Source organism: Schistocerca nitens, chromosome 1, assembly GCF_023898315.1.
Source record: "Schistocerca nitens isolate TAMUIC-IGC-003100 chromosome 1, iqSchNite1.1, whole genome shotgun sequence".
Classification (NCBI taxonomy): domain Eukaryota; kingdom Metazoa; phylum Arthropoda; class Insecta; order Orthoptera; family Acrididae; genus Schistocerca; species Schistocerca nitens.
The window spans coordinates 271335437-271353221 of record NC_064614.1 but is presented as its reverse complement, the minus strand read 5'-3'; the positions used below and the strand labels follow the sequence as shown (position 1 = coordinate 271353221).

Here is a 17785-nt window from a genome sequence, read left to right as displayed (position 1 = left end):
GGTCTAATCTCTAATGAGTACAGAATATGGATTGATATTAAACCAAAGAAAGACGAAAGTAATGAGAAACACCAGAAATGAGAATAGCGAAAAACTTAACATAGAAACTTAACATCAGAATTAGTGATCACAAAATAGACAGGAATTCTGTTAACTTGGAAGCAAAATATTCCGTAACGAATGAGTGAGGGATGACGCAAAAAGCAGACTATCACAGGCAGAGAGGGCATTCCTGGTTGAAATGAGTTTGCTAGTATCAAACGTAGGCATTAATTTGAGGATGAAATTTTTGATAATATACGTTTTGAGCACAACACTGGAACGGAATGGAATCGAAGCGTTTGACATGTGGTGCTACAGAATAATGTTGGAAATCAGGTGTGTCGGTAAGATTAGGAATGAGGAGGTCCTCCTTAAAATCAGCGAAGAAAGGTTCATATGGACAACACTGACAAGAAGAAAGAACAGGATAATCGGATATGCGTTAAGACATTAAGGAATGTCTTCCACGGTACTAGAGTGAACTGTAGCGATTCAAAACTCTAGGAGAAGACACATTGGAATACACCCTGGAATTACTTGAGGACGTAGGGTGGAAGTCTATTCTGAAATGAAGAGGTTGGCACAGGAGAGGAATTCGTGACGGTCCTCACAAACCCGTAAGGAGGCTGATAATTCAAAAAAATATTTAAAAACAAAATATAAAAAATGAAGGGAACAAGGTTTCAGGCGATTCTTAAGTCACAAAAAGCCCCGTACTTTGCTGGACGATTAATACATCTCAGCCGGCCTGGGTGGCCGAGCGGTTCTAGGCGCTACAGTCTGGAACCGCTCGACCGCTACGGTCGCAGGTTCGAATCCTGCCACGGGCATGGATGTGTGTGCTGTCCTTAGGTTAGTTAGGTTTAAGTAGTTCTAAGTTCTAGGGGACTGATGACCTCAGAAGTTAAGTCCCATAGTGAAAAAAAAATACATCTCACCTTTTGATCTTTTGACATATTTCGCCAGATTTGGTTTGACACTAAATGGAATGATATGTCTCTTTAACAACGTTCGACAGCGTATATAAATATTGCAGAAAAGTGTCTGAAGTCACTTTGTAACATACACCAACGTACTTTTGCGAAACCCTTCTCTCGGGAGATTAACAAGTGTCGTATTCATATACTTTTTCGAGAGCTGTGGAAACTTCTTATGAAAAAAAATTGTTTTTAACTAATTGCTTCAGTACGCAGGATATAAGTAGTTAAGATATGCTGAATCCTTTGTTAAATGTTTGAGATTTCCGCACTGTAAGGGTCGTCTTGCTTAAAGGAGTGCTTCAGCTCTTAACTATCCTGAAAAACATTTTTCATTGCTTTTCTAAGTCACTCAGCAAAGCAATATCCAATCGTTACAACCATACTCCTACTATTTAGCTGACACTCCATCATATCGACGTTATTTTACATTCTAATTTCCCACTCCCATTCCGTTATTCTCTTCTGCAATTTTCCTAGACAGACACTCTCACAGAAGGGATGTAATACGAGCTTGTGTGTCTCTACTGAAGGATCCTCTGGAACTAATTGTGAATATATGAGCTACAATGGCCATTTGGCACTTTCCTGTTTTTGTGCCACGTTTAAATAAACCATATGCACTATTTCAGAAACTACTCACTCTCAGTGCAGGAGATTTTTAACGATTATACAGTGCGATAATTCTTTTAGTTCGCTTTGTGGAAGAGACTGTACGCAGTTCACGCAGCAATGAGAAAATTGTCTATGAACCACATTTATAATCGCCTAATTCAACACAGATCACAAGCGTTTCTTTCGGAATGGCAGTATTACAAATAACACACGATTTATCTGACTTCTTTGGGCATCACAATATATTATTTTAAGCGTGTTACCAGTTCACCGAGTAGAAAATATGCGCAGGCTCCATGAAGATTGAATAGCGTACACGAAAAATTATGTCGGCTTAGTGTACCCGTTTCTCATAAGCATGCGAAATTCATGGAGCTCTGTTTCTGTCATTCTCACTTGTGCGTGATATTCTACATAATTAAAGACATTCATTTAATATGAACAAAGTCAGATAAAACCCGGTGGTAAAAATTTTTACGCTTCATATAAAATTCACGTGCAACATTTGTCAAAAGTTCACCGTGGATTATAACATAATTTGAACTGCCTGAGGCAGAAGGTGATAACCTTTTAGCACATCTGCACCACACTGTCAGAAACATGATACACGCCGCACATATTATCAGCTTCGTTTAAAGGTGTTAAATAAAGAATAAGTAAATTCGGCAAATTATTCATTTTATAGTAACAATGTTAGAAACGAGCTTAAAATAATGAATGAGCAGTAATTTTGTTACAGAAACATTCTGAGTATTTTTAAAGCATAATTTCATTCAAACAGTTGAAAGGAACAATACACTGGAAGCGGAAGATGTAATTTACGTGACATGTCAGTTGGAGGCAATGTTTGTTCGTATTATGCAGTATATGTCTTTGCCATCGCATAATTCTACAAATATTATTCTGAACTGGCATTACCGAACAACAGAACAACCGATAAAATGTTATATACTGTGAACCTGAGTGGACGGACCGATTAAAATCACACATTTTGAAATCTGCTTACAAAAGTGATGGATGGATTTGACGGGTCCAAAAACGATTTCTGATGTTCCCAAACATAATGCTGTACCAGTACATATATTCAGACACCCCCGTATAATGCAAAATTACCTCTATATGTCGCAAGAGTCGGATCCGCCAGTATAAAACATGGCGGAGAGTATTGTGTAGTCAGTAGACAAGCAGTAACGGCAACGTAAGGGGTCAAAAGAGCTCAGTGACTTGGAAAGTGGACTAGTCATCGGATATCATCTGAGTAACAAATCCATCAGGTATATGTCGACCCTTCCAAGTTCCACAAGATGGTAATTGTGATTGTAAAGTGGCAACACTCGCAGATAAACCGAGACCAAGACAGCGAGCATTGAGCCTCGAGGAAGGTGGTTGTCAAAAATCGCGTGAAATGTGTAGAAGTAATCACTCGAGAGTTCCAAAGGGATACGAGCAGTCTATTTAACGTAATGACTGTGAGAAGGGAGTTAAGAAGAGTGGTGTTCTGGGAACCAGTGATTTGGAGTGATGAGTCACTCTGCACCCTGTGCCAATACGATGGAAGGGTTTGAATTTGGTAAATGCTAGGAGAACGTTACCTGCTGTCATCAACAATGAAGTACACAGGTGGTGGTGGTGCTACAGTATGGAAGTATTCTTTGTGGTTTGGGTGTGGTCTCCTCATTACTCTTAAGAAAACGCTAAATGCAGAAGGATGTGAAAGCATTTTACAGCATTGTGAACTGCGTACAGTCTAGAAACAGTTAGGAGAGGATGATTGTTTCTGTGCGAGACTGCACGCTTTCATAAAGTAGTATCTGTCAAGCGACGTTTTGAGGGGAATAACAGTCTTGAAATGGGCTGGCCTGCCTAACTCCCGACTTGTACACTTTCGGTTGACTTATGATGTCGACTTCCGTGCAAATCCCTGTGACCAACATCACTACCTTCTCTGGTTACCGCTTTTTAGGAGGAATGGGCTATATTCCTCCATAGACATTCAGAAACCTCATTTAAAGAGTCCCCAACAGAGTTCGAGTCACCATAAAGGAGAAGGATGGGCACCCGAAACACTGTATGTATGTAAGGCATGCTGGAGTTAAATATTGCTGTTTATTAAGGGAGCAGGACGCGATAACTGCGTCCTAAAACAAACATGGAAAAAATTTTATTCTACATGTAATCTGGAAATGCCTAGATGCAACACGGAGGAAAACATGAGGAGACGTATTTCTTATGATTGCTTTAATTGCGCAATGGATCACCACTTACGCAGAAGCTTTGCGAATTACTAGTAGCTGCTGTAGGGTATAATAAGAATGTAATTCTTTTTCCATTTTTATCCGACAATAATCAGTAAAACCCCTTGTTGGCATCGTATTTATGTACAAAACATGTATCTCTTCAAAGCCATGGTAGCGCCAATGGTAGATCCTAGAGCTGGTCATTGTATAGGTTTGACGAACGATTAACGCTGACTACTTTTACGTCCGCAGTCAAGAAATTCAGTATGTGTTTGATAAGGAATCGTAAATGGGGTGTGGTATTGTGTTGTGTGGGCTTCGCCTTTCAACCATCCTCACAGGCAAATATCTTAAGAGGTAAATTCCTTGGCCATTTCTGCCGTTCTGTAGTCCAGGGAGTGTTAGGTTCAGATGATGAGCCACCTGACGACTGGAATGTGCGGGGGTCTAGTCGTGCTCGAAGAAGATACTCATCTTGGTAGTCAAGGGAACATAATCAAGGCAACCTCTTCCAATAACGCCGGAAGCTCGTTTTCAAGTAAGTCTTTAGGTAACGGAGACCTGAAAGACGATGCAGTAACAAAACAGGCCCAATCAACCGACCGTCTACGACACGTCAAACCAGACAGCGTCCTTGAAAATGTAGTTCGTGGGACCGATGATGTGAATTATGAGTGTTATTGAAACCGTCACGAAAGTGGATTCGACAGTAAACGGTATTAATGAAATTACTCGGCGATTTAAAATTAGTCAACGACAAAATCCCAATTGCTACCATCATATCCTTCTGCAAGGTATTGAATCCACAATAAATGGTAAGTACAGAGGCCAGGAACACGTGATGTCTCCCATTTTCTTAAACGTCGAACACCGATACGTGTAGAAACAGTGCTTGTTCTTGTTGAAAGACTAAGCTGTATCAGCTGAAAAAAATGCGTTATACTTCATCTACGCTCTGTCCATCTCTGGGTTCAGATGAAATATGACTGCTGGACACTGCTCCAATCTGACGCAGTTTAGTGCAATAAACATTCTTTAAACTGGTACTCTGCTTTTACAAAATCGTCTACTGCATTCCCTATTTAATCACACTTGAAAATTCGTTTGTGTAAACTCAAGCACAACTGCACAACTGGAACTTAAAAACGAACATGACAATCGACAAATAAACCCATAGTAACAGGCGCACCAGCATGCAAAGTCAAAATTGGTCTCTGTAACCAACTTTATATTTCTAATAAATAAAATCTGGAGACAAAAAAATGGCTCTGAGCAGTATGGGATTTAACATCTGAGGCCATCAGTCCCATAGAACTTAGAACGACTTAAACCTAACTAACATAAGCACATCACACACATCCATGCCCGAGGCAGGATTCGAACCTGCGACCGTAGCAGTCACGCGGTTCCGGACTGAAGTGCCTAGAACTGCACGGCCACCGTTGCCGGCAGCTGGAGACATGTTACATGGAATGTTTCATTCGAATTAGTCCGCACTACCACCCCTTAAAATATTTAATAATGCTCTTGAAACAGCCTGTTTTGATTGACGCAAAGCACGTGGCTGAGTGGCGAAGAAAAATTGTGTGTAAACTGCAGGTATTCAAAATGAGCGGCCTAGCGCTGAACCTACACCGGTTCTAGAAATTTCTTAGCGTCACTTGTCGCACTTTTCCCCGGTACCAGTGATATGTTAATGTGAAAAATATCAAGTTGCGTCACCGCGTTGTTGTAGTTGTTGTGGTCTTCAGTCCTGAGACTGGTTTGATGCAGCTCTTCATGCCAGTAAAGCTGCATGCCCTCGGGAAACCCCGTAACTGTCACCCATTGCAACGCATACGTTTGAAATTTGGCTCGAAGGTGCTCGAAACGCTCCTCTGTAATGGTGCAAAAGCGTTGCGGGCTGTAATGTCATCCTCGGGCACGGCGACGCTTCAAACAGAAAGCCGTCGACACGTGCGGAACAAAGGTCAGAGCTCATAAGTTCACGTGAGGTGGAACGTGAGTTAACGACGTCACATTGGCAATTAATTTCACCACACTTCTGCTCAAAGCCACCGTGGACGTTTCACACGATGAGACCACTTCTTGCCTACATTTTACTCCTGCTTTGGCGGCTCTGCGGAGGCGGGCAGAACTGTGATTCCCTGTATTGGAAGCATTGTTGTTGTTATGGTCTTCAGTTCTGAGACTGGTTTGATGCAGCTCTCCATGCTACTCTATCCTGTGCAAGCTTCTTCATCTCCCAGTACCCACCGCAGCCCACATCCTTCTGAATCTGCTTAGTGTATTCATCTCTTGGTCTCCCTCCACGCTACCCGCCAGTACTAAATTGGTGATTCCTTGATGCCTCAGAACATGTCCTACCAACCGATCCCTTCTTCTAGTCAAGTTGTGCCACAAACTCCTCTTCTCCCCAATCCTATTCAATACCTCCTCATTAGTTATGTGATCTACCCATCTAATCTTCAGCATTCTTCTGTAGCACCACATTTCGAAAGCTTCTGTTCTCTTCTTGTCTAAACTATTTATCGTCCACGTTTCACTTCCATACATGGCTACACTCCATACAAATACTTTCAGTAACGACTTCCTAACACTTAAATCAATACTCGATGTTACCAAATTTCTCTTCTTCAGAAACGCTTTCCTTGCCATTGCCAGTTTACATTTTATATCCTCTCTACTTCGACCATCATCAGTTATTTTACTCCCTAAATAGCAAAACTCCTTTACTACTTTAAGTGTCTCATTTCCTAATCTAATTCCCTCAGCATCACCCGATTTAATTTGACTACATTCCATTTGTTGATGTTCATCTTATATCCTCCTTTCAAGACACTGTCCATTCCGTTCAACTGCTCTTCCAAGTCCTTTGCTGTCTCTGACAGAATTAGAATGTCATCGGCGAACCTCAAAGTTTTTATTTCTTCTCCATGGATTTTAATAGCTACTCCGAACTTTTCTTTTGTTTCCTTTAGTGCTTGCTCAATACACAGATTGAATAACATCGGGGAGAGGCTACAACCCTGTCTCACTTCCTTCCCAACCACTGCTTCCCCTTCACGTCCCTCGACTCTTATAACTGCCATCTGGTTTCTGTACAAATTGTAAATATCGTTTCGCTCCCTGTATTTTGCCCCTGCCACCTTCAGAATTTGGAAGAGAGTGTTCCAATCAACATTGTCAAAAGCTTTCTCTAAGTCTACAAATGCTAGAAACTTAGCGTACGGTTTCCTTATGGGTGGCCGGGGTAAACATTTGAGGCACAAGGCCACTTAGAGACTACACGAAAAGACAGCAGGAGGTCGCATAAACGGCGTGAATGGAACCAGCTGTTCCCTTGGGACATTGACTCTCGCACATTTCACTGCTTAAAACGATAGTTCACAGTTATTGACAACGTTGGACACTGCTGACAGCCCCCGGACGATTCAGTCCTTCTTAAAGGATATCGTGGGGCTGCGACGCCATGGAACGTGATGTGGCTGATTTGGAGGGTAGTGCGACCGCAGTTTTTGCCCTGGTATATAGGGTGGAACCACTGGAGACAGTTCAAAACCATTCGACGAAAGTTGAACGTGATCCAAAGCAGAAAAACACTTCCGTTTTGCAGTCTCCTGTATCGTGACCACAGGGATTGCAACATTGACAAGTGTTGTATTCTCCAACAGTTTATTGAACGCAACTTCTTCTACAATACAATAGCTGGCTGTACAATAGATGTAAACGTCCGTCGATCTAGCCGGAGATGTGGTTCCTCTCGGGTGGTTGGTACTTCGATCGGCGGTGCAGTACAGCGGCTTCGGTGATATCTTCTCGGAGACTCTGCTATAGCGGTTGCCATTAGCAGCGGACGAAGACTGGTCTGCCTTCGACCGGCCGGGCCTATATAGTGAACTGGAGCCAATAGAAACCCGGTGTAGGAATCCGTGGCCGGATATGTCATGGCGACCTCTCCAAGGGAAGGTTCCTATTAATCGACAGGAATCTTCGGCTTGTTTACCTGATGTCTTCGCCTGTTTGGCTGTTGGTTTGTTTCCCTCATAGCGTGACTGTTATGCGGTGCTTTCTGCCATTTAGGGGAACCCGATGGCAGACAGTACAACAAGCATGTGCATAAAATGGCAAAGGGTCCTTCTGACACTCCCACCCTCCCGTTCGGCAAGACCCTCGGCACCACCGCCACGTCTTTGTTAAACGCCTTACAATGATACTGTACCTGTAGACAGACTTCGACATACTTTCAGCTGACAAGGGGACGGTACGAACTTCACCTCACCGATTTAATTCAAACTCTGTAGGGCACGACTAGGACGTCAACTTACGTAAACAGGAAGATGCAACTCTCAATTAGTCTTTTAGAAAACAGAGTTCAGCATTTTAGGAGCGCTTACATACTTCGTGTGATTTCAAGGAATCCACAGCTGAGCGAGTAAGCCGTTCGTGCATCGAATATGGCTACTGGTGCATTCTTCCAGTCCCACGTTATTCTGCCGATGTGCAGTATTAAAATAATCCCTCACAAATGTACTCCACCGGCGCAGCCTTGTGACGTTTATTTTTACATGCAGACGAAGAATCTTATAAAACGATTACAAAATTGTACCTACAAACAAACAGAATACAGAGATGGCTTCTAGAGAAGACAGCATATAAATTCAGTCTTCTGTCGTACACCATTAGTCGTCTGTACCAATATTCGGTGATGTGGTTCGACAAGCGTCGTACGCCGCAAAATTATTGTGAGGCGACCGGGACCCGTTTATGAATGTACACCGTTTCTTTTGCAACAGGCACATTGAAAAGTCATGCACACGCAAAAATTCGTCATTCATCACACGTGCTCTATGTCACAACAATTACTTTCTCATGTTTCTACGATCAGTATCATCTTGATTCGTGCAGTGCTCCATAGGTTACAGATTTATACTTCTCACAAATGTACATACAATAATATAAATGTAATTACTATACTGATTTGATTTAAAATTCTCGTGTTTCGATATTTTATTTCCAATCTCCATACGAAATAGTTTTTCCCCTTTTATCAGGATAAATGTTATTTAAATAATAAATGAATCATTGGATGTCGATAATTTGTAGAGTTATAATAAATATGCTGCTGGAACTAAATGGGAATGAAGAGAAGTACGAGCGGGGAGATTCGATCCAGAGACCTCGCGCTTACGGAAAGAAGCGCGTACTGGCTCGGCTGCGGACTGCTTAAGAGTTACCATGTAAATTGAAGATCTATTCGTGTCCTGCACATGCCGTCAATATGAATCAGATCGGTGAGAGGACATCTGTACGGTCTCGTCGTGAGTAGCAGTCAGCTGCAGGTCTAACGCCTGACGGCAGGCATCCCCTTTGACGCCCCTTAGACTCCGCATGCCTGCAAACAGGCGTTATAGACGCACTGGAGTACCACTCACAATGTGCATGTACAGGCACATTTTTAAAATTGTCAAGAAAGGTGTGTGGGTGGCGACAAGGATATTGCCAAACTAGGGAGTCTTAGAGGGACACTTTGCCATTTTATTCGCAGTCAGTGTTCCAGCTCCCTCACCCCCCCCCCCCCCGGCCGAAGTGGCCGTGGGGTTAAAGGCGCTGCAGTCTGGAACCGCAAGACCGCTACGGTCGCAGGTTCGAATCCTGCCTTGGCATGGATGTTTGTGATGTCCTTAGGTTAGTTAGGTTTAACTAGTTCTAAGTTCTAGGGGACTAATAACCTCAGCAGTTGAGTCCCATAGTGCTCAGAGCCATTTGAACCATTTGAACCCCCCCATTGCCACGTGATCGTACTACAGGAGGTCGCGAAACAGAAGTGCTTAAAAGTGTGACCACTCTTTGCTGCTTCATATCACGTTCAGATTTCTTCTAAAAGTCTTGCACGGTCCCTAGTGGTTTCATCCTATATCCCAGAGCAAAAATTTCATTCGCACTGCTCTCCAAAGGGATCAGATCACGTTCAGTGGCATTGCAGCCCCACAATGTCTTTCGAAGGTTACTGAATCGTCCAGGGGGTGTGACCAGTGTATTCTCAAGAACGTCGTCCTGTTCTTCATCGCACTGAGAACAGCCGTTTTAAACTGTTAAATGTGTGAGAATCAACGCACCAAGGGAAGCAGTGGTCTAATTGACGCCGTTTTACGGTACCTCCTGAGACTTTTTCGTGTTGACTGTGAGCGGTGGTGTGACAAATGTTTTCCTCGGCCACCCAAAAGAAAATCGTGTGGTTTCAACACTGGGCATCGTAGTTCTTACCTCCATCGCAGAGTTATTAAAAGAAGGAGTAAAATATAGGTAAGAGTGGTGTGAGATGACCTTCCTGTAGTGTGACACGCCCGCAGTGGCGTCGTGCAGAAACGTGCTAAAATTTGGTGCCAATGTGACATCAGCATTATTAACCCACCTTACAGCTCACGTGAACTCCTATACTCGGGCCTTTTTTTGTCGTATGTCGACACCTTGCTCTTCGAAGCGTCGCAGAGCTGAGGGTGACCACAGAGCGCCATGCTTTTGCACAGTAACAGAGGAATGCTGTAGACACCTTTGACGCAAATTTTAAACTTCTGCGAAGCATTGGAGGCCAGTGATGGGGTTTGAAAGAAGTGACTCCTTAATTGTGTTGTGCAGTGTAGATCGTGCCTAGGAAGGCACTCCATTGTTTAAAGCAACCTTTGGGATAGCGATAGATTAAACTTTTAGGTAAAACTAACATCAGTTGTGTAATAGTTATTTTAGAAAAAGAAAGAACAAAAGAGTTCTATTCGTCCTTGAGAAAATAATTTGCGTCTCACAACAATTTGTATTTCGTTATTCTTGATTTACTATTCCTGCCTTCTATTAAAAAACCAAAAACTTTCTCGTTCATAAATGGCCTTGTTCGAAGCATTCACTAACTTTCAAAAATAGAAACCGGTCACTGCTGGAACCGACGCTCGATTGTCTCCACATCATAAATGTAGTACCTAAATGGGAAAAAATTGCCCCTTTTGGAAGAGTTAGAGACAACTAAATTTGTCGAGCGGTCGGAAAACTTAAGCCTAAGGATCAATTGCTCACTAAAAACCGAATTTTCTATGATACTACGATGTCAACTTTGTCAGAATTTAGGTACCTCTTTTTGTGAATGTTGGGTCCGCAGCTCACTTTTGCTGCCATGTGTCTCCTGCCACCTTGCCTTCATGTTCAGTTTCCCATTACCCCGAAAAATTTTAGGCCTTCGTGTTCTTTACATTTTTCTCCCCCCCCCCCCCCCTCTGCCCTCAGCATATTTACCATCTTCTGTCCATTGTCTTGTCACTCACCCCTCTCCACGTCTCGTTTCTATCGATTTACATTGACATTTTGATCCATTTCATAGTTCTCAGTTCACTGAAATAGTTATTTTCTATGTTATCGCCAGATTCTCTACTTTTTAATTATTAAGAGTATTTGTAGTCGACCCTATCATTTTTAATAGGCTTTGTTTAGCATTTACTTTACTTCAATCCCTGTTTATTATCAGTGCTGCCAGTCGGCGCTTTTATTAAGTTTCATTCTCACGTCAATTTACTGCACGACCCACTCGCTTCGGCATGTACTTTGTCTAGAACAGTATTTGTTTGCCACCGTGATACATCGCTGTGGTCACTAACCTGTCCTCGTACTGCATAGTACCATGATTTGGTGAGCCCCCTTTTGATTCCTAATTCTGCACTCACACAGATTTATTTTCTTGTTAATGTTTATATCAGGTCATAATGGAGTGGAGAAATGTACAGTAGTTTTCAAACAGCTTGATATTCTTAGAACCTACTTATATATCTTATATATTACTAAACGAAAAGCTCCTTTTATAGATAATTAAATATTATGAGTTTGGACGAATTTATTTCCACACATTCAAAAGACAATAGCAGATTATACACGATTTTGCTCTTCTCTGTATCCTCTTAAACGAACACTGATTCGATAAATTAAGATGATTTTTGTATCCCAGTGCACCAAAATCTTCTCATGAAAACAGAAGGCAATTTTCTTGATTCACCTAATTGAACTTGCCGCGCTTCTTGTCCAATCGGAGGAAGGCGCAAACTCCGAACGAAATGTCGTGAAAACCCCGCTTCAGGAAAATCCTCTCCGTAGTCAACAGTAGTAGGCGTGAATGCTGCTGTATATAAATCATTAAATACAGCATTATTGCCAGTATCAGCAAAGCTCTGAGCTAATAAGACAATATCACACAGAAGTGAAAGCAAGTTGACTGTTCCATATTAATGGCAAATATTTGCTGATGCACAGTCGAAAACATACATTTTATCAGTTATTTTTTTAGTAGAACGCTTGGGTGAGAAGGAATAGCCTAGCACATTTGCATGCTGGAGAAGACGTTAAATAACGCTCAGTGTTGCTCCCTTATTTAAATGATGACTCTTTAAGACGTGATGACCAAGTAGTTAAACAAATTTATGCGTTGAAACTTAAATGAAGAGTTTTATTTCATGATGTTTCACAGCTGGTTTTTCCCATTTAGGCCTAGTAACTAGTGACTTTCCGTCCAATAAAAGGCCCCAAAGACAGAATGCGCTGATAAAATTAAAAGGACAGTCTATTGAACAGATATGGAGAATTAAGCAGCTATTGGAGAAAATATTTGCAGGTAAAATTAAAAAGAAAATTTAATTGAATAAGATATCAAGTTAAAAAGAGTTGGATTTGTTTGGGTTACGAGAGTTAATAAAAAATGGTTTCCCAAGGAAAATCCACTATAAATACAGTAGCGCACAAAGTAATGTTTATGTACTTTATGAGTGTTGCTTGTCCCCTGTTGCAGCACCTTCGGGAGGCATCGCTGACGTACAGCTTCCATTGTTGCGCCTTCAAGTTTCCAGCCAGGCACGACCCTGAGAAGCACAAGGTCAGTATCAGTTTTGCTTAGAATTCTTAGGGCTCAGCGGTCAACCTCATCATTATAACGTTTTATGATATTGCTTTGTAAAAACATACAGTTTACTAGCAGTTCACACTTAAAAGAGTTTTCGTTATGCAAAAAACGACTCCGAATTTGCATTTTCATTTCAAAAACCAACGAAGTATCCAAAAAAAGATGTGTGTGGAGGTGTGAAGAACGTCAAATTGACTTTAGTTTGTTTGATTCCCTCATTTACCAACCGCATGGGAACGGAAGTGCTGGTCGCTTGAGGGACGAGGCTCAAGGAAGTGCCCGGTACTGTGCGACATCTCATTTAGTTTTGCGGTGTGGCATTCTCCCGTATGCACAGCTCTCTCCAATTCGGCAGAATCGTGGTGTCACCACTGTTTACTCTTCGCTGTTTCCTCGTGGTATGAAGGATTTTGTCAGGTCCAGTTGCTGTTTGCACAAAAAGAGACAATCTAGCGATGTATCGTCACAAGCCTTTAAAACGGAATGTGACTGAGATGAGAGAGGGATGAGAATTCTCCATATCTATTATGCAGTTCAGTAATCGATTGGTGGTGTAAATTTGATATGAAATGACATTTCACTACCACGAAGAAAGAATTCAAAGATTTATTTGACAATGAAAGAACAAAAAATTACAATGATCGACAGGCGGGATTTGTTCTTTTGAAAATCGAGAAGCAATTTGTGCGAAATTTGCATTCATTGACCACATGAGGAAACTGGTAGTACAAAAAGTAAAATTTCTGAAACATAAGCATTATATCACAGTCAGTTCCTACAGTTTTCGATGTAACTGAACGAAGAGGTATTTTTTTTTTTTTTAAAGACATCATGTTTACGCCAGTGACTGTTAAACTTTTTATTTCCACTATTGTGGGGGGAGATCAGGCTGAAATCCAAGAGATTAATCAGGAAGAATCATTACGCAAAGATGCGGGATATGCAAGTGCTAAAAACGAAGAGATTCGCTTGAAATTCTCTAAGGCTATACACACTGCAATAAGGAACAGTCAAGAGTCACAAAAGGAGGAGGTATACTTGGAAAAGGCCGGGCTTTACGGGAAGATTTCAGTTACTTTACATCATGGTCAGACAGCGATTCCGAAATCAGATACTAGATTGTAAGGCGTACCCAGGAGCAGGTATAGACTCAGATCACAATGTAGTAGTGATGAAGAGTAGGCTGAAGTTTAAGATATTAGTCAGGAAGAGTTAATATGCTAAGTTACTTGCATTCAGTTTTTCTAATATGTAGTGTAACTCACTTCAAGCTCATAATTACAATGTTCTGAGCAGTTTCAGAGCACGCATTCCTTTGTATTGCATGAAGCGATGTAGCATTTAACTCATTACCACGTGTTATTGTCAAATAATAAAAATTTGTGAGTGGAAGATGATTTTTTGGTAGGGAGGATGCAGCAGATTATCTTCCATGGAGAGTAATCAACAGACGTAGAAGTAACTTTGGGCGTGCCCATGGAAGTGTGTTGGGGAGGAAATGACGATTATAAGGACAATACAACACCCAGTCCCTGAGCGGAGAAAATCTCCGACCCAGTCGGGAATCGAACCCGGGCCGTTAGATATGACATTCCGACGCGCTGACCACTCAGCTATCAGGGGTGGACACACTGACAGGTGACACGTAAGTAAGCATTATGTCTGACAATCTGCGTCCATTCATGTCCATTATGCATTCCGACGGACTTGGGCAATTCCAGCAGGACAATGCGACACCACACACGGCCAGAATTGCTACACAGTGGCTCCAGGAACACTCTTCTGAGTTTAAACTCTTTCTATGGCCACCAAACTCCCCATTCATGAACATTATTGAGCACATGTGGAATACCTTGCAACGTGCTGTTCAGAAGAAATCTCCACCTCCTCGTACTCTTACGGATTTATAGACAGCCCTGAAGGATTCATATGTGAGATCCCTCCAGCGTTACTTCAAACATTAGTCGAGTGCATGCCGTTCGCGGGGGCCCTACACGATATTAGGCAGGTGTACCAGTTTCTTCGGCTCTTCCGTGTATATACATTTAGGTTCGGATACTTCCATCATATTCAAAAAGTAGAATTCATAAAACTAAGTTCAGTATTAGTTTAAAAATCCAGGCGCCTCCAGGATCTAGGTCGCTGAGGTAGAATAGCACGTAGAGGACTCGAAACCGGCCCTTGAAGTCTTGTGTTCAATCCCAGTGAGTGGCGTAGATTTTTCCTCCTTTTAGTCCCTTCAGGAGGGCCTCAGGTCGGCTCAACTTGCTGTCAAGTGATGACGGAAATCCCGAGGGAAAATGGCGGCTGAGGCGATGGGGCCGCCACCCTTCGCCTCCTAATGCCACGGAGAAGAAAGGCTGTATGCATCCGACAGTCACCCCAGCAGCCGGCCACAGGCTGTAAGCCGCAGACTACATCTCTGCCAGGATCTAGACAGCTTTATTAGCAAAAATACACAATAATCGCAGGTTCATTTTAGAAATTTATTTCCTCCATTAATAACATATAGCGCCGGCCGAAGTGGCCGAGCGGTTCTCGGCGCTACAGTCTGGAACCGCGCGACCGCTACGGTCGCAGGTTCGAATCCTGCCTCGGGCATGGATGTGTGTGATGTCTTTAGGTTAGTTAGGTTTAAGTAGTTCTAAGTTCTAGGGGACTTATGACCACAGTGGTTGAGTCCCATAGTGCTCAGAGCCATTTGAACCAATAACATATAGCAGAAATATCCCTGGAGTGAACATTAAGATGCACATAATTGATTTTCTGTTGTCAACACACATTGTCACCATGGTCACAAGTCCCATGACGACGCAGGTTTGTCCGTAATGTTATTACATCGCTGGTACAGTCACATTCCCTTCGTATGCAGTGTGGATTTGTTATAGGCGTTTTCTAGACACCATAAGAATTTGCATTTGATACCTGGAATACACTTAGCTCTTTGCTCTGAAGAGCAAAATGAACGTGATCACGTCGAGGCACCGCCACGTCATCGTGTAATCATATTGTCAGTAACATCACGTCACGCCAATTTGGTTATCCCAGTAACAAATGGCGAAACTGAGGTTATGAGTGACCAACGGTGATACAAAAAGTCAGAGTATAGTATTGGACTTGAGGAACTATGAACGACAACATTTATTAATGGCCAAAGCAAACTCCATAACATATGTTCTTGACAATTTTGTTTGGTAATGTGCTATGTTCTGTTAGTGTAAAACCAAAGAAATTTTTCGCTCTCGTATTTCTGGCCTCGCTTGTGTAAGAACACTCTTGGAAAAAATATCCAAGTCGTCACGGAAGATTTGCAATTATCCACGAAAACAAACCAGATTACGAAGACACAAATGCACTGCAGTAACACGAGTGAGCGCGGCAAAAATAGGTTAATTTACGAAGTTAGCAAACGACGATACCGTCAAAACTTTCTTCCCAAGAAACTTAGTCGTACCGTGATGTGATGTGACGGTCCATTGACAAACTGTGTGACTACCGCCGTTTGGAACGTTTTAACGTAACATGACGACCAATTTGAATTGGACTTAAACAAACAACGTCGTTCCGAGATCACGTGACAGTTCCAGCTTAATGTTGACAACAGGAGCAGAACGCAATGCTCACTCCAGGTATATTTCTACTCTTAGATTAATACGCCCCATACAGCTGTAGTGACACTCCACTAGGAGTAACCCCGGTTTGGTGCTATAGTAACTGTGGTTTGTTGTAAGTTCGCTTTAGTCTCAATGGGATCACACAATGTACTTTAATACACTACTGGCCATTAAAATTGCTACACCAAGAAGAAATGTAGATGATAAACGGGTATTCATTGGACAAATATATTATACTAGAACTGACACGTGATTACATTTTCACAAAATTTGGGTGCATAGATCCGGAGAAATCAGTACCGAGAACAACTACCTCTGGCCGTAATAACGGCCTTGATACGCCTGGGCATTGAGTCAAACAGAGCTTGGATGGCGTGTACAGGTACAGCTGCCCATGCGGCGTCAACACGATACCACAGTTCATCAAGAGTAGTGAAGCGTATTGTGACGAGCCAGTTGCTGGGCCACCACTGACCAGACGTTTTCATTTGGTGAGAGATCTGGAGAATGTGCTGGCCAGGGCAGCAGTCGAACATTTTCTATATCCAGAAAGGCCCGTACAGGACGTGCTACATGCGGTCGTGCATTATCCTGCTGAAATGTATGGTTTCGCAGGGATCGAATGAAGGGTAGAGCAACGGGTCGTAACACATCTGAAATGTAACATCCACTGTTCAGAGTGCCGTCAATGCGAAAAAGAGGTGACCGAGACGTGTAACCAATGGCACCCCATACCATGACGCCGGGTGATACGCCAGTATGGCGATGACGAATACACACTTCCAATGTGCATTCACCGCGATGTCGCCAAACACGGATGCGACCAATATGATGCTGTAAAGAGAACCTGGATGCATCCGAACAAATGACTTTTGGCCATTCGTGCATCCAGGTTCGTCGTCGAGTACACCATTGCAGGCGCTCCTGTCTGTGATGCAGCGTCAAGGGTAACCGCAGCCACGATCTCCGAGCTGATAGTCCGTGCTGCTGCAAACGTCGTCGAACTGTTCGTGCAGATGGTTGTTGTCTTGCAAACGTCCCAATGTGTTGACAGGGATCGAGACGTGGCTGCACGATCCGTTACAGCCATGCGGATAAGATGCCTGTCATCTCGACTGCTAGTGATACGAGGCCGTTGGAATCCAGCACGGCGTTCCGTATTACCCTCCTGAATCCACCGATTCCATATTCTGCTAACAGTCATTGGATCTCGAACAACGCGAGCAGCAATGTTGCGATAGGATAAACCGCTATCACAATAGGCTACAATCCGACCTTTATCAAAGTCGGAAACGTGATGGTACGCATTTCTCCTCCTTATACAAGGCATCACAACAACGTTTCACCAGGCAACGCCGGTGTATGGGA

General features: G+C 42.7%; 1 protein-coding gene across 1 annotated transcript in view; it reads left to right on the top strand.

The window, feature by feature from the left end:
- LOC126242682 (thyrotropin receptor-like) overlaps positions 1-17785 on the top strand; it is a 706981-nt gene that overhangs the window by 456735 nt on the left and 232461 nt on the right. Inside the window, exon 9 of the mRNA XM_049948112.1 lies at positions 12693-12776. Coding sequence (XP_049804069.1) covers positions 12693-12776 — 84 coding nt within the window. The remainder of the gene's footprint in view (positions 1-12692; positions 12777-17785) is intronic.